Genomic DNA, 24,650 nt, shown 5'->3' on the forward strand with positions numbered 1-24,650 from the left:
CCTCTTTTGTAAATCATATCAACATGAACAAATTAAATCTTGAGTTTACGGTACAGATTAGTAACCTGTCTATTGAGTTCTTGGACGTACAATTATACATCAATAAGGGCAGAGTAGAATCAAAACTACGTAGAAAAATCACGGCTGGAAATTCGATACTCCATGCAACAAGCTCACACTCTGACAGGTTCATAGAACGTGGGTACAATATTAGAAATCTGAACCAAGCGAAGTTGAAAGCTCATACTCAATCAAGAGAAGCTATCCTCTTTAAAGTCGCCAGAATCACTAATTCCAAAAATGTAGGGGTCCCCACAATGGTGGACAAACCTGACAATTTTAGACTAGTCACAACATTTTGTAAACAGGAGAGGCAAATAAGATCAATTATCAACAAGCAATGGTCATTTGTATTGACAGACATCACATTGGGCCAGTTCCTCCCTGTAAAACCCACCCTGACGTTTAGACGAGCAATACTTTGGTCAGCAGCTGCCCTGAAGTCAGTTCTAGCCAGAACTGATTGGAGCCTAAGAATGTGGTTCATGCCGGGTCTGCAAGTTTGGTGTGAACATGAAAAGTTATAAAATAGCATTTTGTGAAAAGCAACTAGTATCAGAGGGCATTATATATGTAGGACTGAATTTGCTGAGCATGTGCTCGAATGTCCATGTGGTTTATCATATGTGGGGAGCACAAAATTACAAGTACAAAGCAATATCCTACAACACATCAGGGCAATAGTAAACTGTGATCCTACGTACCCAGTAGTGAGACTTTTCAAGTTGGTTCATCACAACAATTTAAATGATCTGAAATATTTTGTTATTGGAGCAGTGCCAATTTTAAGGAGAGGATGCAAAAGGGAAAAGCTGTTACAGCAATTGGAATCTAAGTTCATCTTAGAGTTCGATACAAAGATACCAAATGGGCTCAATATGGGTGAGGACCTCCATTACTTTTTATGATCATAACTTAGGGGGTCATTAGTCCGCCCGCCATCCTGTTGGGAAATGGGACCGCCCGCCATAAGGCCGGGGGTACTGTGGGGGCAATTAGGATGCACCTGCCACAGTGGCGGGCGAATCCTGCATTCCTGTTATTGTGGCGGGCGGTGCACTCCGCACCGCCTGCCATAATGCCACGAAGACATGTTGTGCACTTCCAAGCGCAACATGGCAGGCACCGCGGGTGCCTGCCTTGTTGTGCATGGAACTGCAGGGGGGTACCATAGATACCCCCATGTACACCCCCCAGAGTCCCTGGGGGCCTGCAACAGGCCCCTACAGTCTATTCCCGCATGCATTGCCGCCACGGAAAGGCATGTTACCGCACCCATGGTAATATTAAACCCATATTAAACCCTTTACCGCCCCTTCAACCCGTTGACCGGGAGGAAAAGCGGCGGATGGTCTTCCATAGTAATATGGCGGGGGTAAATGGGTGGCGGGCGGGGCCGGTTATTTAAATTCCATTTCCCAACTATAATGCCCACTTAACCGGTGTTGTTTTATTGAATTTTTAAGGTTTTCACATTATATTTAATCTAAAATTGCTCTGTAAGAAGTATTTTCATAAGTTTGTATTTTCTTCAGTGGATTAGTAAGGTTTTTTTCATTTTTTTTATATTTGCAATGCCCGCGGATATGTCGCAAAAACGGAAAACAAAAGCAGACAATCAATGTCTACCAACAAACCCGAAAATAATATGTAAAAATATCCATTCTGAACATAGCTCCACACATATTACTATATACATACTTCTTTCAAAGCATGTTTAAACTCATATTTTGCCACTAAGTTTCTTTGAAAACCATCTTTCAGACCTATTTTCCCATTTTCGTTGTTATTCGGGACGTCGCTATGATGTCGTTAACTGCGACGATCACGCCTTTTCCATAAAGGGTAAAATAGATATTTCCACAAATATTACAGTATTTTATACTCTAGGCGTTTCTTACTGTATTCTCTAAAGTCATGTTTTTCTAGAGAGTTTATATAAAAACATCTCTAAAACCTATTTACCATTTACTTGGTGAGGCCTAAAATCAAAATTACGATGGTAATCGTGATTTCCAGGTTTGCGTTGCAAAAGCTGAAAGCAAAAGCAGGAATTAAATAGCCACCACCACATTAAAAAATTATAACTATATAATTATTTCTAACCATCACAGTAGATAATTCACTATATAAATAACTCTATAAAAACATTTATCAAAATCTTGCTATCTCCATAACAATGCATATTATTGATTGAGGGCCCTGTGCCTGACAACTGCTGTTCACAGCTGCACAGGTTGGGTCCAGAGCCTGGCCAAAGGGCACACCATGCAACCGCTGACCTGTGACATCATTAAATTATGTCTCACAAGTGCGTCATTTTCCTGTTTCTAAGGTCCTTTAAATGTATATTGTTGTATTACAATGCTTATGTTCTGATATGAGCTAATATTATTCACAATATAATATAGTGCCTATATTTTATTATTTTATTTATGCATAGTATATATATATATATATATATATATATATAGATATATATATATATATATATATATATATAAATGTATATATATATATATATTAGGGTATTCGTTTTTTATGGTATGTATTACAGACTTTATCCCTGCAAAATATGTGGGTTAACTATATTACGTTGGAAAGCCCATCATGAGGACACTGTAATTACAAATTCTCAGGCTACTGTTTTCACCACTCGTCCTATTAATCACAGACACCTTACAACCCCTGAGAGTACTAATACAAAACATTTGATCCGATGTATAGCCTGTTGGAGCGAGAGTGAAATGAACCCAGGAAGCAGAGCCTCCAGGGACTTCCGCCATCTTTCTCAGACATTTAACCGCATCAGGTAGGGCGCGTGCTAACCAAAGGCTGTATTCTATGTGCATCTGGTTAGTGACTATCTGATTTACAATGATGGTAGAACTTAGCTACTAGTAATTAGGGTTTGGATAAGCAGATAACGTATTCACAAATATACAATATTGTATTATGTTTGCTATTGGAAGCATAATATTTGCTAACATTTTGCTGTATGTGTTTCTTACTAGGTTTGTACATAATTTATAGAATGCACATCAGATGTCTTCTCTCTCTGTGGCAAGTTAGAGAGTGGCCTGGGGAATTCGTGAATTAACCTTCTTGGGTCTGTGGCATGTATGAACAATACTACTCAATTGGAATACGTTAGTTCTGCCTTATCTTCTATCTCCTGGACCTCTGGAAATGTATTTCTTCATGTCCACTTGATCCATCATAAAAGAAGGTTCCTGCTGTGCTCACCTGGGTTGCTTTGGTTACAGCTGGGCTGGCTCTGGATGAACACTTTTAGCTCCTCCTTGAGTATGGTCACCACCTCCTTGTAATTCTCTTGAATGGTGATGATTGGCTTTAGCTCTAGCTCCATGAGGACTTTATGATCCACAATGATGCTTCCGGCTCTAAAAACATACATCCAATGTAAACATTTGCACATTTCACCTGCTTCACAATCTTCATTTAGCAAAACAGAGGTTCACTTCTACAGCACCTTCGTTGTAAGTGTGCTATAATTAGACACAGCAAGCTATTCGCATAAGGTTGTGACCCCAGAGGTTCCATAGCCCCAATGTCGTTCAGATTTTGTAACTGCAGCACATTGTAAGGAATATGTCTGCAATGCCCATGTGTGCTGGATACAACCTCCCTTTGGAAGCCTGTCTGTTGTTTGAACTATAATTTCAATTGGACCTCTCACCCCAAAAACTAGCATAAAACATCCCCAAGCTGCTTACTGAAATACTAATCGAAAACCATTAGTTTAGTAGGACCTGCAGATACACCAAGGGTATTCCAGAGGCCAATAGGCAGGATAATGTGCAGCCAGTGGCTAATGATTAAAAGGGTGGTCTCGCTTTCTCTATCTAAACTGAAGTATTCCTAGGCAGCAACATAGGTGGATGTCACTATATCGAGGTCCATAATATGGACCCACAATAATAGTATGTCCACTACTTCTACCTAACCACATCATCGCTGGTCAAGTATATATTTACTCATATTATCTCCACATCTACTTACCTAAACTTACTCTGTGATGTAGTAGCTAGGTTGATATAATCGTTGCAACATTCTTGTTATACAGTGTACTGCATGTGAAATGCTGAAGGTATAACAATAACGCTGTATGCGTAACTAGGGGTATCACACACTTACTGTAGGGATCGTAGGAAGTACAAAGGAAGAGAGGACAGTGTTATCGATAGCTAAGGAATGTATTGATGGATGATACTCAGCAGGGGCGGGTCCTCCACAATAACTACCATTTTATATTTCTGCTTCTTGCACTGCGAGTAAGCAGAAGGGGTTTGTTGAGGGTGGGCAGGGCTGCTCTGCAAGCAGGGATGGGCAGGAAAGAAGGGGTGTGCCCCCCCCCTGAGTGTACAATGACTGTTTGTACGGCCCTCTGGGGTCGCCCAAACCAGTCATGCGCACTCTGCCCTTTCTCCATGCATGCTGCAATGCAGCCTACATGAAGGAAATGGCCTCTCCGTTAGCCCCCGGTTGCGCGGCGTCCCCACTTATCACAACGCTGCCATTGCAGAGAAAACGCTGGACCCGGCCAGTGGACAGGTATGTTTTTTTTTTAAATTTACCCCCTTCCCCGTGACCCCCTGCCCCTCTCACTCGCGATTAATGCCCACCACGACTGATACTCAGGAAACACAGGCCCACACAAAAGACATAATAGTTGAGTAAACAAGTAGAGAACATTTTACACTATAGTGTAGAGTGAGGTGTGAGGGCAATTATTTTACATTGGATGAGAGAATGTGAAAAAGCCTTTTGAGAGAAAACTGGAAAATATTTATACATTTTTGTCAGAGGTATCTGTGTAAGGGTGTACGCCAGACTATCAAATGCAGAAATGTTGTCTTAAATAAAGATAGCATTCCAAATTTTATTTACAAAAGTACTTTCCCATTGATTGCAGATTTACTACTGTTAACTCCAGTGGCGCAATACTTTTATAAAAATGTAGGTAGAACATTTTGGCTATGATGATTTGGTAACATTCTATCAAACTAGCTTTCTACTCATTTCCCTCAAATGCATTCACCAGGATGCATCTGCCAATACCAGATAAGCCTTGTTTTTCACTAGTCTTCTGACTCCATACTGCGGGCCAGAGGGCAAGCAGGGCCACTGGGCTGAAGTCATGGAGGCTGGAGTAATTTACCTCTCATATCCCTGGGGCCATCCTATTATGGCTTTACAAACAGGGCCAAGTACAACTACTTCAGCACCTGATTCTTAGTGATAGTGATGATGAGAAAACACAGGCTTCTCAGGGAAGTAGTGTGGGGTGCCTCAAGCTCAGAACACAATCACCCAACAGAGAAATGCTTGATTGTCCATCCCAGTGCTTATCTTTTATAAAAAAGAAAAACCTTTAATACTACACACTATAATATGCAGGTACACAAACTACTGGTGAGTGACTAGTGTAAATAGGGATCAGGAATCCCTCCTTTCCCATCCCCTCTCTCTCCTAAACTCAGGGGTTGGATTTAGTGTGCTAGGTTTCAGGCACAAGTGCAGTGCCACCCCCTCTTTTAGAGTGAGTGGATTCAGTTCAGCTCACTCACATTGTTTATATCTCACCAATGCAAGGTCTATGGATTTGAAGTTGCAATCAGGAGCCTCAGCACATGTACGCAAGTTGTGCCGTGAGTTATGGGTTTACAAATCATGTGGCTTCTGACCCTTCTTTGGCGGTGGTGCAGCTTCAACTTTACTCATGGCGGTGGGACAGTGGAGCGGTCCACATAGGCCAGGCAGTCATTACAGTTGTGTAGTCCGCTTCAGCTACAGCTCCACGAATTATAATGACATGGTCCACTCAGGCATAATGTTCGAGTTTACAGTACTACTCTTTAGAGCCTTGCCACAGTGCAAGATGCTTCAGGATCATGCCAGTGCAATCCACTCTGGCACACTTCAGGGCAATGTAACATGCAGGTGCCTAGGCACAACTTGCAGGTTTGAAGCAGCTCCGCCAGCTTGGGCACACTTTAGGGCAGTGCTAGGGTGCTGCCCCTTTAGGTACGACTTGAAGATTTGCAGTGAAGCCGTCCACTCAGGAACACTTTAGGGCAGTGTAAGTCAAAGGAGTCTGCAGTTCCTGAATAGAGAGGAAAAGAGGAGGTCGGCAGTATCCAGAAACCCCAGATCAAGGGATCTGTTTACTCAGGATCAAGAGCCATCACACAACCAGAAGGGTGTCATGCTTCATCATTGGGCCGGCACTGCGATGTCCAACGCACCCTGCGAGGAGGCTCTTTGCTGGAGTTCTTTTGTTTTTTGCTGATGTGAAGTATGAGGTGCTGTGTTGTGTGAGCCAATGTGAGTAGAATGGTGGAATATGAGGATAAAAGAACTAAGGTTTACCCTAGTGTTTTAATATGTGTGCTCCCTTGTTAACATTATAAAATGATTGTGAGCCAGAGATGGGTACAATGGTCCAAACCACCTTGGAGAGTGATAGCTCAAAAAAAGAAGGTCAACATGTTTCTTGCCTATTTAATGTCAAAACCGATCATGGCAATTCATCAGGACCATAAACGTGCTTGGGTTGCCAAAGAGTTTACAATATAATAATCACACCCAAGGGTATTCACACAGGAAACAAGCATTGGCATAGCCAATTGGTCTCGCTTTTGGGACCTTACAAGTATTTAGTTATGCAGCACAATATCCTTGGTGCAACAACATCAACTGTTGCATGGCTAAGCGCTTATAAGGTCCCAAAGGTGAGACCTATTGGCTATGCCAATGTTTGTTTTCTATAATGCGGACGTGAAACCACACCTAGTAACTAAAGTCTACATTTCTCGCTCCTGTGATTGGCTGCAGTTTGCGAAAGGTTAATGAGGAAATGACTCACCCAGCCTAGCCCACGCAGGAGAAATGCTTTGGGCTGTGCTGCTCTGCCCTCTTTCGTAAAGCAACCTTTCTGGCAACTTCTTTCAGTTCTTTGTAAAACAATGATTATGGAGCAAGAACGTTGTTACAGTCGAAAGTCATCTTATCGCTGTTTTAAGCAACATATGTGACTATGCAATACTGTATCAAATTTGTTCTCCAACAAACAGCACGCAGTGCGTTAACATACGGAAGAGGAATGTAGAAAGCTGCCGAAGGTGCAGCGGGCGTAGTGACACCGGGATATGTGACTATGCAATAGCAATACTGTATCAAATGTGTTCTCCAACAAACAGCACGCAGTGTGTTAACATACGGAAGAGGAATGTAGAAAGCTGCCGAAGGTGCAGCGGGCGTAGTGACACCGGGATATGTGACTATGCAATACTGTATCAAATTTGTTCTCCAACAAACAGCACGCAGTGCGTTAACATACGGAAAAGGAATGTAGAAAGCTGTTGAAGGTGCAGCAGGCATAGTGGGCCCGATTCACAGAACTAACTCAAGACAAAAGACCAAACTTACTACTTTTGGTATTCACAGAAGTTAGGATTTTTCTTAAGTTTGTCTTAAAACAGACTTAAGACAGACTTAAGACGGACTTAAGACAGACTTAAGACAAAATCCTAACTTAAGTCTGTCTTAAGGCTGTGTTAAGACTGTTTTAATACAAATTTAAGACAAAATCCTAACTTCTGTAAATACCAAAAGTAGTAAGTTTAGGATTTTGTCTTAAGTTAGTTCTGTGAATCGGGCCCAGTGACACCGGGACCTTGGGTACAAAGGGGCTCACTACATCCATATTAATTGTGTTTTATATATTTGTATGATTAAAAGCCAGGGGGAAGGGCCCCAATTTGATTGCTTGTATTAGGACCCAAGGCACCTTTGCTACACTCCAGCCAATACCCACTAAACGAGTAAATCAGCACTTTTAATTAGGTTTCACATTTGTGAATAGAGAACCTATACGTTTATGATGAGAACAGGTTGCAAGAATATATGTATGGCACTGATGTCATTGAATATATAAAAAGCGCAGTGTTAAGTGACTGATTATAAGAGTGCTACACCTTCTCACGTATAGAATATTAACCAACATCCGTTTACATGGTGACTTTATTCCACAGTACATGCCTTAATATACTACTTAAACATTACAGTAAAAAATAAATAAAAAGCGGATGAATGCAAAGAGCTGCTTGAGAAAAATCATAACTGGGTGATGTTACGCTTGCCGTGAAGACATTTAGAATTTAAGCAGGAAGAAAAAGGCAACACAATAACGGAGGCTTCAAGATTGACATGTTATGTTGTCTGGCTTTTCCATAGCATGCAGTTGCCATAGGTGACGTGCAGATACATTGTTGCGGAAGAAGTTTCATTCTGCCTGTTGGCGTTTGCTTGCAGCTGCTTTGATCCATTACAGCTGCTATTCGTATCTTGTTCAGGAGGACCGAATGGGTCCAAAGGCAGCGGGAGCCAGAGCAGGCAGTCTGAAGGAAAACGGTGTAGTGGCTCCAGCGGCTCTGTCTGCTCTACCGGCTTTGGCCGATTCCGGAGTGGGCAATGTTTGCTATCATTAGCCAGGAGAGGCTTGGCTAAAGAGAAGAAGGTGAAGGGGGAGCCCCTACCCTCACAGCGCACACTGGGTGCTATGGTCCTAGAGTTACTTCATAAATGAGCAAGTACTGCAGGGGAATCAAGGCAGCAAGCTTTTTTGTTGTTTTTTAGGGGGGGAGTTTTATATAGCACTAACTAGACCTGGAGGTATCAGAGCGCTTTACATGAGCACCAGTTACGTTACATATGGACACACAAGTGACAGCTGAAGTGAATTCTATAACTACGGAGGCACCGTTGGACACAAGGGAAAATTTGGCTACTAACCCGGCAGAGACGAGCCCCCAAGAAGTTGTTCCATCTGAGATTCTGGCCCAAGAGGGACTCAGTACAGCATGCAAGGTAACTTCTAAAGAATTAATTGAGCCATATAAAGAGGGAAAAAATCAAAAACTGGTGGGCTCCGTGTTCAGTCCAGACATGGTGCAGGTGATGATCGGTGATGATTCAGCCCTAAGCATAGGCTTACCCCCGAAAGGGAGGGCTCATGGTAGACCTTTCCAGGCTAGTAAAAATGTGCAGAACCGGGCAGACACGATCAGCTCGAATCCCGACATGAATGACTGCTTTTATTTATTATCAGATGGAGCTGACTGGTCAGCGGACGATTCAGAATCAGTTACGGGCTCCAGTGGAAGTGATAGTGCGTCTGAGAATCAGGCTGGTGGCATGTCCCTATCTACTGCACGGAAAGTGGGCAAACAACATGAGCGACGGGCTTTGGGGGGGAATGGCATAATGGATTACTCACCAGCTAATCAGCTGGTGGGGGTAGTGGTTGGAATGGTCAAGAGGCTCTGTGTTCAAGCGCTATACAAATGCTGTTATACACTGATCAGTCCAGCTTGATCTGCCAGCGCCCTTTATTTGAAAAAACAAAACACAAAAAAAAACATTTTTGGCTTGGAAAAAGGCTAAAAAATGGAAATTACCTTAAGAGTCTGGTCCTCCCTCTCAGTGGCTAGGAAGGGGGGTGGGTAGCCGCAGTAAGGGTCACCCCACGCTGGCCCGGAGTGAGATGGCCCAGGGTGAGATGTGTGCAGTAACCAAGTGGGAGGGGTGGGGGGAGTATGGACGACAGCGTTTCCCTTGCGGGAGCGAGCATCACCATCTGTTTGAAAGTTAATTACAAACAGATGGTTTCCAAGCTCGCTCCCGCAAAGGAATCACCAAACGTGCACGCGTTGCCATTGAAAGCAATGCAACCAGTGCACGTTTTTGGCCTAAAAAACAAATTGATTACATGAGGTCTCTTCCTTTAGCACCACCACCAAGGATCCAGGACTGGACTGGCATCTCTTGGGTATTAGGACTCACTCAGGTTAGCACAAGGCGTGGGCTCAAGATGGTGTAAGCCTGTTATGTCCCTCTGGCTCTGAACAGGAGGCCAGAAAACTAGCTCTTGGAGTCGCTCTGGTAGGCCTGGGTTCAAGCAGCAGAACAAGGCACAAGCAGCAGGGCAGGGCTCTAAGGATTCAAGGCAGGCTCCAGGCAGCAAACCCGTCCTTCCAGGTGTAGCAAAGCAGTCTAGTGGAGTAAACAACAGTTCACAGCAGCAGGCAGTCCACTGAGAGTCCTTCCAGAAAGTGAAACGAAAAGTATGTTTGAGGGCCATATTTTGACATCTGGTGCCTTCTTTATAGTAGTAAACGTTTCTTGAGGTTTTTCTTTGAAGTGCTTCAAATTTCCTGATACCCCTGCCTTGACTCCAAGTTGTCTGCAGGGGCAATGCAGGTGGTGACTAGCCCTTTGAGTGAAGGTAGAGCACAATCCATTCAGTTGCAAGTGGTGCTGTGGCCAGCTCTGTCCCCCATCCTGATGGAGATGCCCATTCAGGCGCACCTAATCTCTCTATTTTGTGACTGTTTATAGTATACTATGACTACACTACTACCAACTACACCCAGTCATGTGACATTGGACAGGCTGCAGCCACCATATAGCTAAGGGGTAGAAAATTCAAACTTTCTAAAAGTAGCTTTTTCAAAATTGTAATTTTCAACCAACTTTACCATTAGAGACATTTTGTGATGACAATTCCCTAGATATCAAACATGAAAAGGCTATTTGTACCCAATCAAAATTTACCATGTATTAAATGTAAGAAGGCAATACAATGTTATCCTATCGGAAAGATAGGCCTCACAGTAGTGAAAAGGGAATTTAAGAGTTTTTCACTTCTAGGGCATGTAAAACTTAAAAGTTCAAGTCTAACCTTTTAATTACCATGCCCCCTGCCCCACGGGCTACCTATAGCCTACCTTAGGGGTAACTTATATGCAATAAAAGGGGAGTTTAAAGGGGGTTGTATTGCAAAGTCGAATTGGCAGTTAAAAACTGCATTCAGGCCTCAATGGCAGGCCTGGTACACTCCCATTAGGACTCTACCTCTGTTCCCTGGGAAGTAGCCTCCTAGAAATAAAAGCTTCAGGCTGGTCCAGGTCTTCCTTATTGAACTTTGATAAGACTGCCCCTATGCTATGTTCTGAGGCATCTGTTTGTACAATTAATTCTATGGAAAAGGCAGGCGCCTTGAGCACAAGGGTTGTGCACATGACCTGTTTGAGGGAGTCAAAGACTTTCTGGCAGGCCTATGGACAGATCACCTTCTTGTGTTTCTTCTTGGAAATCAACTCAGTCAAGGGAACAGCAGTGGTGCCATATCCCTAAACAACTCTCCTGTAGTAAGCAGTTAAGCCAAGGAAGGCCCTCACTTCTGTCTGAGTTTTAGAGGCTTCCCTGGCCAGAATAGTTTTTATTTTCTTCTGGAGCAGTTACACCTTACCCCCTCGCACAAGGTGTCCCAAATACACCATAGACCCCTGACCGCTCAGACACTTACTGGTCTTGATAGTCAGACCTGCCTGCTGCAGGGTCTGAAGCACTTTCTGCAGGTGAAAGAGGTGGTCCGCAGCTGCTGAAGACAGCTATGTCACCCAGGTAAGCGTCCTTAAAGGCCTCTGTTGTAAATTGCTCTTTATATTTCTCATGTTCATTTTGGTATGTTCCTTACACCCCTTCCCTCAGGTACAGTTATTGTAATCCTTTAGAATGTTGGTGAGGGCGCTCATGTTAGAACGCTGTGTGAGGCTGGCAGCGGTGAGACCAGACGCAGAATAAACTGCTCTTTATATATTTCCTGTGTGAGCAGCATCTTTTCTAACAAGTTGGCGATGGGGCTGCGCGGGGGGCAGCTTCTGGTCTTCCCCCGTTACTGATGCGCTGCCGACAGCTGAGACATCTTCATTGAACTGAGCCGTGAGTGACCTCGACCTGTGAGCGTGTGTCTACTGCTCGCGCCAGCTGAAAGCTCATTAATCGCCTCAGGAATTAAGCATTTAATATTCTGGCGCAGTGTAACAATTTGAAAGCGGGATTTATCCGCATTGATTGACGCTATTATTACAACCCCTGAGACATAATTGTGAGGTGTGGAGTGTTTATCTGGTTCATATTTGACACATATTCGAATCGATGTATTGGAATTCAAACGAACCGCTTCTCTCTTTGCCATTTTACTTCAGCAATTGGGCGTCATTCAAGAAAAGTGTAAGCCTGTTTAAATCCTACAGCTTTTAGAATCTGAGCCAGGAGGCTTAGCATTCTGTACTAAGTGTAGGCGTGGCTGTTCGAGCAAATTAAGCCAGCTGCCGCTTGTCGAACGAGGAGATTCTTCACTCGTTTTTCCTGTCAGCTGTTCTGATGTAAGTGCTGACTGTGCGCTGGTGCATTTCGGCCACAAGAGGGCAGCAACTCTTCAAAATCCTACGACGCATAAATTGGGAACTTCACATTTAAATAGAAAGGTCATCGTGCAGATTTGAGAGGAAGCCTATCTGTGTCAATCAAACCATATTGCGCTGATAGGCACAGCTGATTGAAGTTTAATGAGCCTGTTGTGTCGTATATTGTACAATATTACGCTGATAGGCACAGCTGTTTTAAGTCTAGTGAAGAGTTGGTATGCTGTGACAGTGATCTCAAGGTTATAATTGCGCTGACAGGCTCAGCATTTATTAGAGAAAAGTAAAGCCTGCCAGCAAGAAACTAAAAGAAATTAAAGGAAAGGATTTTTAAGGGAAGTGAGGGTGCACTATATCGTGTACATATATACATGTGTAAAGCAAAAGTTAAAAAGCTATATGAACAATTTAACACGTTATTTCCTCCTTGTAGGATGTGTAACATATGGTCAAGATTGCATCTATAACGTTGGTGTCACAATTGGAAATCTATGCATGTTTTGAGAACGGTTTGAGCTTAAATAGTCTGCAGCTGTAACTTAGTTATTTTTAACATATTATTCTATAGCTCTAAAACAGGAGATTGTTCTTTTAGTGTGTAATGGCAACTGCAATGTCAATGTCCCAACCACCACCATTTCTGAATGAGGATGGGGAACCCCTCACTCCTTGGAAGAATTGGGTGAGAATATTTGAATCCTATCTAATAGCTATTGGTGGTAACAGGTTCTCGTCGGTGCGGAAGCTACACATTTTATTACATAATCTAGGGAAGCATGCAAGAGAAATATATGACAATTTACCTGATATTGTAAGTGAAAGCGGAAGTGGAAGTAGTGATGGTGATGTTCCACCAGATGTTTATCAAATTGCCTTGATAAAGTTAGATGCCCAATTTGGTAAGAAGATTAACGTAGTTCTGGAACGACACAAGTTTTTCTCTAGGTCACAAAGGAAGAGTGAAAGAGTAGTAAATTATATTGCGGTCCTTAGAGGGCTATCTTCCACTTGTGATTTTGGGACTCTTACTGACTCGCTGATCAGAGACCAACTGGTTAGATGCACATCTGATAAAAAAATACAAGAAAAATTACTAGCAGATGCTCCGGATTTGAAGCAGGCTGTGGATATAGCTAAGAGCATAGAGCACACAGCTTTCTGTATGTGTATGAGTGAGATGAAGGATTCTGTTGAGGTAAAACAAGTTTGTGATGAGGAGGTATTAAAAGTATCAACAAGGAATGATAAAAGCAAAAGTGTACCAATGGGAAGTTCTGTTCAAAGGGCTGAAACTCAGAAGTTAAAATGTTTCCGTTGTGGTAATCCTAACCACCTAGCAAATAGTATTAAATGCCCTGCAAGGAATGTCATATGTAGGAGGTGTAATAAACGGGGACATTTTACAAAAGTCTGCCATGATATGAAGAAAGATGTAACCCATGTTATTCTTGATGAGGAGGTACATAGAGGCGACATTGTATTCCAGGTGAATGAACTTCTTGAAAGCTCTGATTGTAGTTACCCAGAATGCGAGATATTGCTTGACAACATACCCTATGAAGTTTATGCTGACTCGTGTTCCCCATATACACTCATTAATGAAGCTACATTCAAAGCGAGGTCTGTTAACCAAGAGTATGAGGTATTGCCTCCTGACATCAAACCGGGGGGATACAACAGTGATACCATACCCTTAGTAGGAATGGTCATTATGCAGATCAAATTCAAAGATAGAGTCACAGTGGGTAAGGTATACTTAACCAAGAAGGGATCATGCTTGTTGGGGTGGAAACACCAGAAAGACCTTGGCATTAAATTAGATCCTAATGCTTCAGAGCCTGTATACTTGGTGGAACAACCTAGCGTAGGTGCAGAAGTATGTGAGGAGTTCCCAGAAGTATTTTCTAGTGAGTTGGGATTGCTTAAGGGTTTCCTTCATAAGATAAAGTTGAAGAAACACTGCAAACCTACTGTGCATAAAGCCAGATCGGTACCGTTAGTGGTGAGAGATTCTCTAAAAAGTGAACTGGAGAAGTTGGAATCCATCGGGGTTATTGAAAAAATTGAGAGCTCGGAGTGGCTCGCCCCCATTGTGGTAGCTTCGAAAGGAGGGGGTAAAGGGATTCGCTTATGTGTGGATCTTAGGGACCTTAATGCCAACATCTGGGTGGAGAGACATCCTCTACCCAAGATAAATGAGATGCTCAGTGTGATAAAAGGAGCACAATACTTCAGTGTTTTAGACCTCTCGGCTGCGTACCACCAGGTTGCCCGTCATCCCGAGGCTAAAAGCTTGACTTCCTTTATAACACCTTTTGGGGCATACCAGTACAACCGGATGCCATTTGGGTTGGCGTCTGCAGCTGCTGTATTTCAGCGTATCATGCAGCACATTCTTGAGGGTCTTGGGAAAGTCTTGTGTTTCCAGGACGATATCTTAATTTATGGTGATTTAGAGACTGAGCATAACAAGAATCTGAGAGAGGTACTAAACAAATTAAGCAAGGCAGGCTTTACAACCCAAAAAGACAAGTGTAAAATTGGAGTCAAGTCTGTGACTTACTTAGGTCACACCATTTCAGGAGAGGGGATCAAGCCAAAAACTAGTCTGGTGGACGCAGTAATGTTAGCTCCCGCTCCATCTAATAAAGACGAGCTTAGATCTTTCCTGGGTCTAGTGGAGTACATGACTAAATTTGTTGAAAATTTTTCAAGTCACACATGCTCCATGAGAGAACTTTTGAAGAAGCATTGCACTTTTGTTTGGAGTTCTGAGTGTCAACAGGAGTTCCAGTATGTCAAGTCAGCCATTGCCAAGGCACCCACTTTAGGCATGTTTGATCCTAACGAAAAAACTACTCTGACCACTGATGCCAGCATTAAAGGCCTGGGGGCATCCCTCACTCAAGTGGTGGATGGATGTGAAAGAATAATTGCTTTTGCTTCCAGGGCGCTGAAGGAACCTGAGTCCAATTATTCAACAATTGAGAGGGAAGCTTTAGCATGCTATTGGGCAATAAATCATTTTAAGTTTTTTTTGTGGGGAATCCCCTTTACAGTACGTACCGACCACAAGCCCCTAATCCCATTATTTTCAACAAAGAACATTGAGAGGGCCACGCCACGTATTTCAAAGTGGGTTTTGGCATTGCAAGGGTACAATTTCAACATGTGTTATGTGGCGGGTGTAAAAAACACCATAGCAGACTGCATGTCGAGGTTACCGATTCATAGTGATGAAAGTTTATGTAATCCACCAGAGGAAGTTATTCTTGCAGTCGAATACCCTGCCATCAATAAGGAAGAGTGGGAGAAAGAATCTCAGGAAGACCAAGTGTTGAGGGATTTGAGGAAGTTAATTGAAAAGGGTTGGCCTAAGTCTAGCAATGAGCTGTCAGAAAATCTCAAACCATACTGGATTGTAAGAGATGAGTTATCCAATGTGAGCGGCCAAGTGTGCAGAGGAAATAAAATTGTTCCTCCTGGGGGCATGAAGGAACGCATTATTGCATTAGCACACGAAGGTCATCCATGGAGAAGCATGACCAAGAGCAAGGTTAGGCAGCACTATTGGTTCCCCAAGATGGATGGGTTGGTGGAGAACACGGTGAAAGACTGTGAGGCATGTGGAAGGTGTGACAAATCCAAGGTAATACATAAAGCACCTCTCGTTCCGGTGGTGGTGCCGAGTAAACCCTGGGACAAGCTGGGGCTTGATATTATAGGCCCTTTGAACCTACTTAACATCAACCAGAGATTTATGTTCGTTATCATTGATTATCACTCCCATTGGATCAGCACTAAGTTTGTATCCTCAATAACTACTCCTGTATTAATTGAGTTTTTGAAGGAAGTGTTCTCAAGAGAGGGAATACCCAGCACCCTAGTGACAGACAATGGGGTCCAAATTACATCTGATGCAATGAAAGAATTTCTATCTGAGTTGGCCATTTCTCATGTAAGAACACCTTTCTACTGTCCCAAAGCCAATGGTATGGTAGAGAGAGCAAATAGAATGTTGAAGAACTCCATTCAAATGGCTGTTACCATGCATGAACCGGTAGAGGACGCCATTAGGAAAACTCTATGGTCCTATCATTCATCCCCTAATGCCGTGACCGGAGTTTCTCCTTTTGTATCCCTTAAAGGGAGAAATCCAGGATCTAAACTCACCCCCAACTGGTTAAATGGAGGAATCCCAGTGTGGGTGGATAGAGATTCTGTGAGAGAGAAGGTGGACCTACATCAAACTGATTACAAAACCAGATATGACCAAAAGTGGGGAGCTTCCAATAGAAAATTCCATGTTGGACAGTGGGTGGTAGTCAAACGACCTGGTATAGGGCGTGCAAAAGTGTCCTCCTTCTCCAAACCATTGAGAATCCAGCGTGTAAACAGTAACTCTGCATTTTTGAATGATGGCAGCACATGGAGTATGGACAATGTAAGTTGTTGCCCTAATGTATGTGTTCCTGTACCTGGATGTGATGAGACCAAGGAAGTTGTGCTGCCAGGTGTTCAAGTGGCCAGAGAGACTAGAGTACGCCACCCACCACGTTGGCAGGAGGACTATGTGCAATAGCTGTCTGTATATTCATAGTATTGTTAAATTCTCTACAGAGGGAGATGTGTTGTAAATTGCTCTTTATATTTCTCATGTTCATTTTGGTATGTTCCTTACACCCCTTCCCTCAGGTACAGTTGTTGTAATCCTTTAGAATGTTGGTGAGGGCGCTCATGTTAGAACGCTGTGTGAGGCTGGCAGCGGTGAGACCAGACGCAGAATAAACTGCTCTTCATATATTTCCTGTCTGAGCAGCATCTTTTCTAACAGCCTCCATCCCAGCCAATACCTGGTTCACCAGCCTCTGGAAGATGGCAGAGGCATATGTCAGTCCAAAGGGCATCACTATTAACTGAATGTGGCCCTCTGGGGTAGAAAATGCCACCCTCTCTTTCGCTCCTTAAGTTAGGGCAATCTGCCAGTACACTGAAGTCCGATCAAAAGTACTCAGAAATTTGGCAGTCCCTAATCTAGCGATTAGCTCATAAGCATCAGTCTTAATGGCTGAGTTGAGCCCCCTGTAATCCATGAAAAATCTGAGTTCTGGGGCAGGTTCAGTAGGGTAGCAAAAGGTACCACGACCACTGAGTTGTACCAGAGACTACTATACTGCTCTATCACTCCCAATTCCAACATGTTAGAGACTTCCTCCTTGATGCTGCCATCACTCTGTCAGACAGCCTGTATATTTTACTTTTGAAAGACAAGCTGTACCCAGTGCCAATATCATAAGTACACAGATGTGTAATCCCAGGAGGGAGGGAAAACAATGAGGCAAACTGTCCCAGGAACTGGTGACAGTACCTCTTCTGTTCTGCTGTCAGGGTAGGGGAGAGATTGACACCCTCCAGTGACCCATCTTTTTTTTAGATGTCAGGAGTTCAAACAGAGGTTAACTCTCCTTCTCCTCCTCACCATCTGCCACCAGCAGCATGGTGACCTCAGACATCTCATAGTGGGGTTTGAGGTGATTGATATGAAGTACTCATATGGGGTTTCTCAGGGTCTTGATGTCCGCCAAGTAGGTCACCTCTTCCTTCGTTTCAATCACCTCATAGGGCCCAGACCGGTAGTCTTGGAGGTCCCTGGGCTCCTCTGGCTCAACCACCCATACTTTCCGTCCAGGTTGAAACTCCACCATGGTAGCCAACTGGCAATACCACTGCTTTATGTCTTCCTGTCTGGCCTCCAAGTTATCAGAAGCTTTCTTCCAGAACTTGGTCATCTGGTTCCCGATGGCTGGCAGGCATAAATCACATCTCGGGGTAGGGCTGGCTCCCACTCCTCCTTGAACAGACTAGGAGGTCTCCTAAAAGGGTGACAATACAGAAGATCAAAGGGTCTAAACCCAACTCCATTTCTGTGGCACATACCTGTAAGCAACGAGCAGGCATGGTAGGAGGGCAGCCCACTGCCACCTCATGGGCTCAGGCAGGTGCATATTCATGCCTTTTAGGGTATTGCTGAAATTCTCAACAAGCCCATTGATTTGTGGATAGTAGAGGGTGGAGAACTTGTCGGTTACACTTCACTCCTTCAACATTGATTTCATGTACACAGACAACAAGTTGGTGCCCCTGACAGGTACCACCTCTTTGGGGAACACCACCCGGCTGAAAATCCCCATCAGGGCCTTAACTACTGCAGGTGCAGTCACTGTCCTCACAGGTGTTGCCTTAGGATAGGATATTTGTCACGTTTGCGATGGAGGATCCAGTCTGCCAACTCTAAATCAGGCCCTCAGTGCAAAGATAAAACTTCCAACTGGAATGAACATGGTATCTGTTTCCTACCTATACCTTAAATCACATGTATGTATCGGTCAAGTGCAACCAGATGCACCTTAGCACTTTTTTATGCTATTTTTTTATTTAAACTTTAAATATTCATATCCTGGCTCTCATTATTGGATTTTGTCATGTTGTTCATTAGATTATTCTCTATTTTATTTTTAAAAATTGGAGCAGCCTGTCGGCTCTGTGCCATAGCTACAACGGTGTTATATGGTTCGTATGAATTAAGCAGGACTGTGTATCTAGACAACCTAAACTTCAGAATATGGGAACTTAGGGGCATATTATCAAGAAAGGGCCCATGTTAGATGTCTTCACATCTAACATGGGCTTCGATTGGAATTCCATAGAGCATATTATCAAGCCCATTATCGCCGCTTTATCGGCAGTTTCCTGCCGATAAAAGTGGCGATAATGTAACGCCCTTTCTTGATAGTATGCCCCTTAGTTGTTCACACAATATTATCAGAAAATGTTGGCCCCGTTTCCCGAGCTAGCTCACAGTGCCCATCTGAACCCCTTAACCTTACCAGGGTATTAGATGGTACCTGCAACCTTGAACATGACCCTCCTCATTCCCAAAGGAAATTGTGCAAACATAGGTCTTTCATTGTTACTTTGCATGCCCAAGGTAAACAAGAGAAAGTTACAAAATAGCTTTTCAAACATTTATTGAAACAATTATATTCTTGTATAGAAAGTATGAGCTGCGATTATTAGGTAGATGAAATGAGAAACATCCTTTGCCCTGCATGCTTTTATTCTGCATGCCATTATCCCGCATTTTTTACTCTGTTTTAACTTTAACAATGCAGGGCTTTACACCACAAAACTGTTACAGCGCATTCCCCAATGTAACGCCCCCTGGAGTTAGAATTGTAAATGTTGGAATGGGGAATGCATTGTACCAGATTGCTTTAAAAGTTAATGAGGAGCAAAAACTGTGGGGTAATGGCATGCAGAGTAAAAGATGCAGGGTCCTATTCCGATGAATCAAAGCATGGTAATCAGCAATGCAAGTATGGTGAAAAAGATAAAAAATTCAACCATGATGACATTATTATGTGGTTATACTCCTATATCTTACTACCTACACTATCGAGAGCATTCTTGGAGTACCCTCTGCCAAATCCATTGGGATAGCCGAACTTCCTATACCCGATTATGATGTGTTAGGAAGCTGGTATGTGTAGAGCAGAATATCGTACTTTGCAGGATTGTGGTCTAAGTCAGCAGGGATTCATCTCAGTCACAGTACCTCACGTTCCAGGATAATCCCCGTAGAAGTGCTCATCTGTCAAATGTAGTACAGAGGCAGTTTATACAATAATAGTACTGTTCGTCTCGCACTGTGTCACAAGTGCAGAGCTGATGCAGTGCTTTGTCTAGAGTCTTAGAGCTGTTTCCAGCTGGACAACCAAATGCAAGTGCATTGCGTTCAATGTGCATAACCTTGTACAGAGTGTAGGAATGCCATGATAATAAGACTTACTAAGAAATTAACTACATATACAGGAGCTTCTCAGTACATTATTGTGTAAGTGTAAAACATGTAAACGTTATCATTAGAAAAAGATGTCAAGTTAAAACGTGAACCAAAACATGGAGACTCAGCACAGGCCCTAATGTACATTATGACAAGGGTTTAAGTTCAGGTTTAAATTGCTGACACCTTTAGTGTACCTGACAAAAGCGATACTATTACTTGTGGAGGGCTACCATTGAACCCAGCTAATAATCTATTTTCTCATAGCAAGAACCTGAAAACCTGTTATTATCAATAGGCTCCAGCCATGTCTGCAGCCTCCTTTTTATGCACCAGGATACCTCCGAGCTGATATGTGTGCCATACAAATACACACATCATAGTATATCTCTGAACAACAGTAACAGCAATCCCATCCCTCACCCCCTGCCATCTCCCAAATTACAGAGCTCAGGAAAACTAATCAGCAGTCTGCCCTTCTCAAGAAAAGGACCTACTCACATTTCTAAAGGGAGCTCAGGGGCATATTATCAAGGGGGTTTATCTCCGCTTTTTTGGCTTTAAAAGCCAAGAAAGCGGAGATAAAATTATCTCCCTATTACCTAGCTGTCGCTAACACCAGTTAGCGACCGCTAGTAGGAGATAGCGACCATCTTGGGCCCCACTTTGCATGTCAGTGATATTTATCACTAATGACATGCAAAGTGGGCGTGCCAAGATGTTAGCGACTGGAAACAGTCGCTAACATCGCTATCTCCTATTACCAACTTTTGGAGATATTCGCGCTAAGCGCGAATATCTCCAAAAACTAACACCTGCCCTGAGCAGTTCTTACCCATGTTATCCAATGGGAGGTGGATAACATGGCTAAGAGCATTAGCTCAGTAATGCATGAATATCGCTGACTTTTCAGCGATATTCATGCATTACGGCCGTTTTTTAGCCCATTTGCGATAAAACTTGATAATAGCAAGGTTTATCTGCGATAATTTCTGACGATGCTTAGCGGTAAAAGAATCGTTGCTAAGCATCGTTAGCGATAAATATCGCTTAACGTTGGTAATATGCTTCTCAGTCTCCTCTTTACCCACTTCATGTCTTCGTCTCCTCTCTCAAATTTCCGGAATGTCAGCAATTCACTTTCACTGTCTTTGAAAATAACCTCACTTACATATTGTCCACATGAGTAGACCAAGGGCTTCTAAAATGGAATCTACAGTCTTCTCTTACTCTGGTTCACTTGTGCATACAGTGTTTTCACCACAGGGTTGCGCACATGCACAGATGCACAACATGCAGTGTGATTTTAGTGAAAGGACCTGGAATAGTGTTTAGCAACAAAACTTTAAGTGAGTGGGCCAGTAGGCCTCCACTCCTGTGACAATAAAAAGGCCTGGTTACAATGACTAATTAAAAAAACATGGCATGCTTCCACTGCTCTACAAGCTAAACCTATGACAGGTGTGGTAGTCCGCTGTCAAACAAATGAGGACATGCAAAGTTCAGGACTTCACTCACATCAATGACAGTCCTTCACCTTTACACATACACTGGATTAGCATGAGGCTGGGGCCAAAAAACAGAATGGCCAATACTTTAACATTTTGCTATGGTCTTTAGTAATCAAACAGTAACATTTGAATTGAATTAAATTGAATGGCCAATACTCACTGCAAGGCAGTGATGGAGCATGATTATTGCAAGTCTGCTCAGACGTTTTTTAATAAACATAATTAACAATGTGAAAATAAATTAAAATGTGAAAATGTGCAAGAAAGACACAACACATTTAGTAAACAGAAACTGCAGTGAATAAACGTGCAGAAAGCATGGAAAATATGAGATTTATGGAACTTAAATGACATGCGAGAGAAGGTTGATAAAGGTGCTAAAGCAAAACTCATAAGTGGAATTTAGTAAATAATGATAATGAAAATGCTTGAAGTAAAATGTTTCATGATTTTTTTAAAAAGAATTTTATATAGCACAAACTAGACCCGAGACATCGGGTATCAGAGCATTTTACATGAGTACCAGTTTTGTTACAGACAGACACATTCATTTTTGTGAGGCACGGGAAGATTAAGGGCCAGATGTAGGTAAATATAATTTACCGATTCTAAAATACCAAATTTTACCGATTCGGTATTTTAGAATCGGTAAATTATATGTTGCTAATGATTCGGTAAATTTTACCGAATCGGTAATAGGGGGTACACCTACAAGGGTGGCAGGGTGTCACATTGACACCCTGTTGCACCCCTGTATAGTGCATGGGTGCACATGTGGCTCACATACATGCCCTAAGGGCATGTATGTCTGCCACATGGCACAGTTGAAAAAAGCGCAAAATTGCTTTTTTTTAAGGTTTTCGATATTTACCACCAACTATTAGTTGGTGGTAAATACCGAATCCTTAATGCACATGAGCACTCTTAAGTGTCCTTGCTACATATCATCTACCGATTCGGTAAATACCGAATCGATAAATACCGAATCGGTAGTTATCGATTCGTATTTACTGAATCTGTATTTTTTTGCCTCCTACATCACAAATTCCCAATACCGGTAAGTAACGGCCGAAATTCGGTAATTTCGGCTGTTACCGGCCGGTATTGGGCGACCTACATCTGGCCCCTAAGTGATTTGCCCAGAATCACAGGATGTTGAGCGTTGTTGCCGAGATTCGAATACGGTTCCCCAGCTTCAAGGTCGACAGCTCTAACCGCAAGGCTACATCCTCTCCCCATGATTATGTTTTCTTCTTTATAACAAGAAAGTGATAGATTAAGTAATAACTCACATTTTAAAATTGGGTTACGCTTGTGAGTCTAATCAGAATATTTCTTCAACAGTAATGTGTGTGCTTTGGTCTTCAGAAAAACAACAATTTATGCTTTCCCTATGAAGGCCTCAAATCCTGTTAGAATTATTTTTTTTCCTTTCGTTAAACTAGGCCTCCAATTTTTTTTACGTCCTTTGTTATTTCCAAAAATGCAGATTTATTTGTTTTAACTGTGCATAACATATCACTAGAATTTCCTTTCTACTGTTAAGAGTATTTCTTTATATGAATAATAGTGTTGACTATGATAAAAGCTGATGTGAAAGCGAGCATGAGGACATAAAGAAGTTTCAATTTCCTTTCCTGCTTCCTTGGAGTGATGACATCTTTCTAAATAAACAATGGACTGTCTTGTTATAGTTCCGGATGACAGAGCTTGGAGAATGATCACCTCATGAACTTAAGTAATGGAATAGTGCAGAACTGTGAAAATGAAACAATTAGGGGTGGGATTGTGAACATCTTGGTGTATAATTATTTCCATGGAAAAAGAATTTAGCAGTAGCTGTTTCTTTGAGAAGAGAGCCCTTTGGTGCTGTATTCTCTCTCTGCTACTTCGACTGGCTTTAATCCATGCATATACTGGGTTTGACATACTGTCAGTACGAATCTGATTTTCTTTTAATAATAACTATCCTGATTACCTTGTCCTTCATCGGCTGGTGATGTTGCTCAAGCTATACCTTTTCAGCTGAAGGGTTAGATACTTCTGACTATTGTACGCTGTGCATTAGTCCTTTGATCTTAGGTTCATATGAAATCTGAATTGCATATTGATATTGCATGATTTATTTCCTTTTGTCTCTCTTTCTCCTCTCACACTTGTTATTGATTATGATGTATTTGCCATGAACTGTATTTTGTTTATTGTATTTTGCCTGTAACATTGAAATATTACAAAATTGACATTACTAATGTATTTGGTGTATAGACCATTCACGTTTGGCATATTTAGATAAAAGTGACTTGATAAGTATCGAGTTTGTCTTTATTGATGAGTTATTCGACATAATGCTTATTGTAACTATTATTGTTGCGCAAGCTTTTCCTTCATTATAGGTCCTCATGAGAAATAGCATCCGTCTCTTATTATCTGAATCCCTAGTAGCTCTCCCAAAAGATCCATGGAAGGACCAGATGTATGTAAGTAGTCATTGAGGGTTCAATAGGCCCAAACTCTTAGATGTAATAAAGATTCTATTCATGATATATTTGAGATATTGGAAATGAGTATAAATTTTACACCGCTTCCACTGGATCAGTTTCTGGTAGCGTTCTCCAACTTGACATCACAACAGTATTTGTCATGCTGTATCATAAGATAGTGTAATCTGGACTTTACGAGGTGGGCATTACTTATATACAGTGTCCAGTTGGCAACATGGCTTGGTTCTGCTTACTAGGTGGAGCCATGGTATGGACTCACTAAAGGTTTAGGTCTTTTCCCATGAATATTAGGAAAATGTAATCAGATGGTTCTGCATAATCCTTGAACCATGGGTGCCTGTGCCTTACTGTCACTTCAGGCGGTGTGCTGAATGGAAGTAACATGACTGTAAGTCTTAGGTTTTTAGCCATGGTTTTCCAGAAATCATCTAAAATGGAACTG

The 24,650-nt window shown here is 42.4% G+C and overlaps 1 protein-coding gene across 1 annotated transcript in view; it reads right to left on the minus strand.

Annotated features, from left to right (window-relative positions):
• LOC144799011 (mucin-3A-like) overlaps positions 1-24,650 on the minus strand; it is a 265,324-nt gene that overhangs the window by 109,384 nt on the left and 131,290 nt on the right. The window contains exon 6 of the mRNA XM_078670161.1: positions 3,307-3,464. Coding sequence (XP_078526287.1) covers positions 3,307-3,464 — 158 coding nt within the window. The remainder of the gene's footprint in view (positions 1-3,306; positions 3,465-24,650) is intronic.

This window comes from Lissotriton helveticus, chromosome 12 (genome assembly GCF_964261635.1).
Source record: "Lissotriton helveticus chromosome 12, aLisHel1.1, whole genome shotgun sequence".
Taxonomy (NCBI): domain Eukaryota; kingdom Metazoa; phylum Chordata; class Amphibia; order Caudata; family Salamandridae; genus Lissotriton; species Lissotriton helveticus.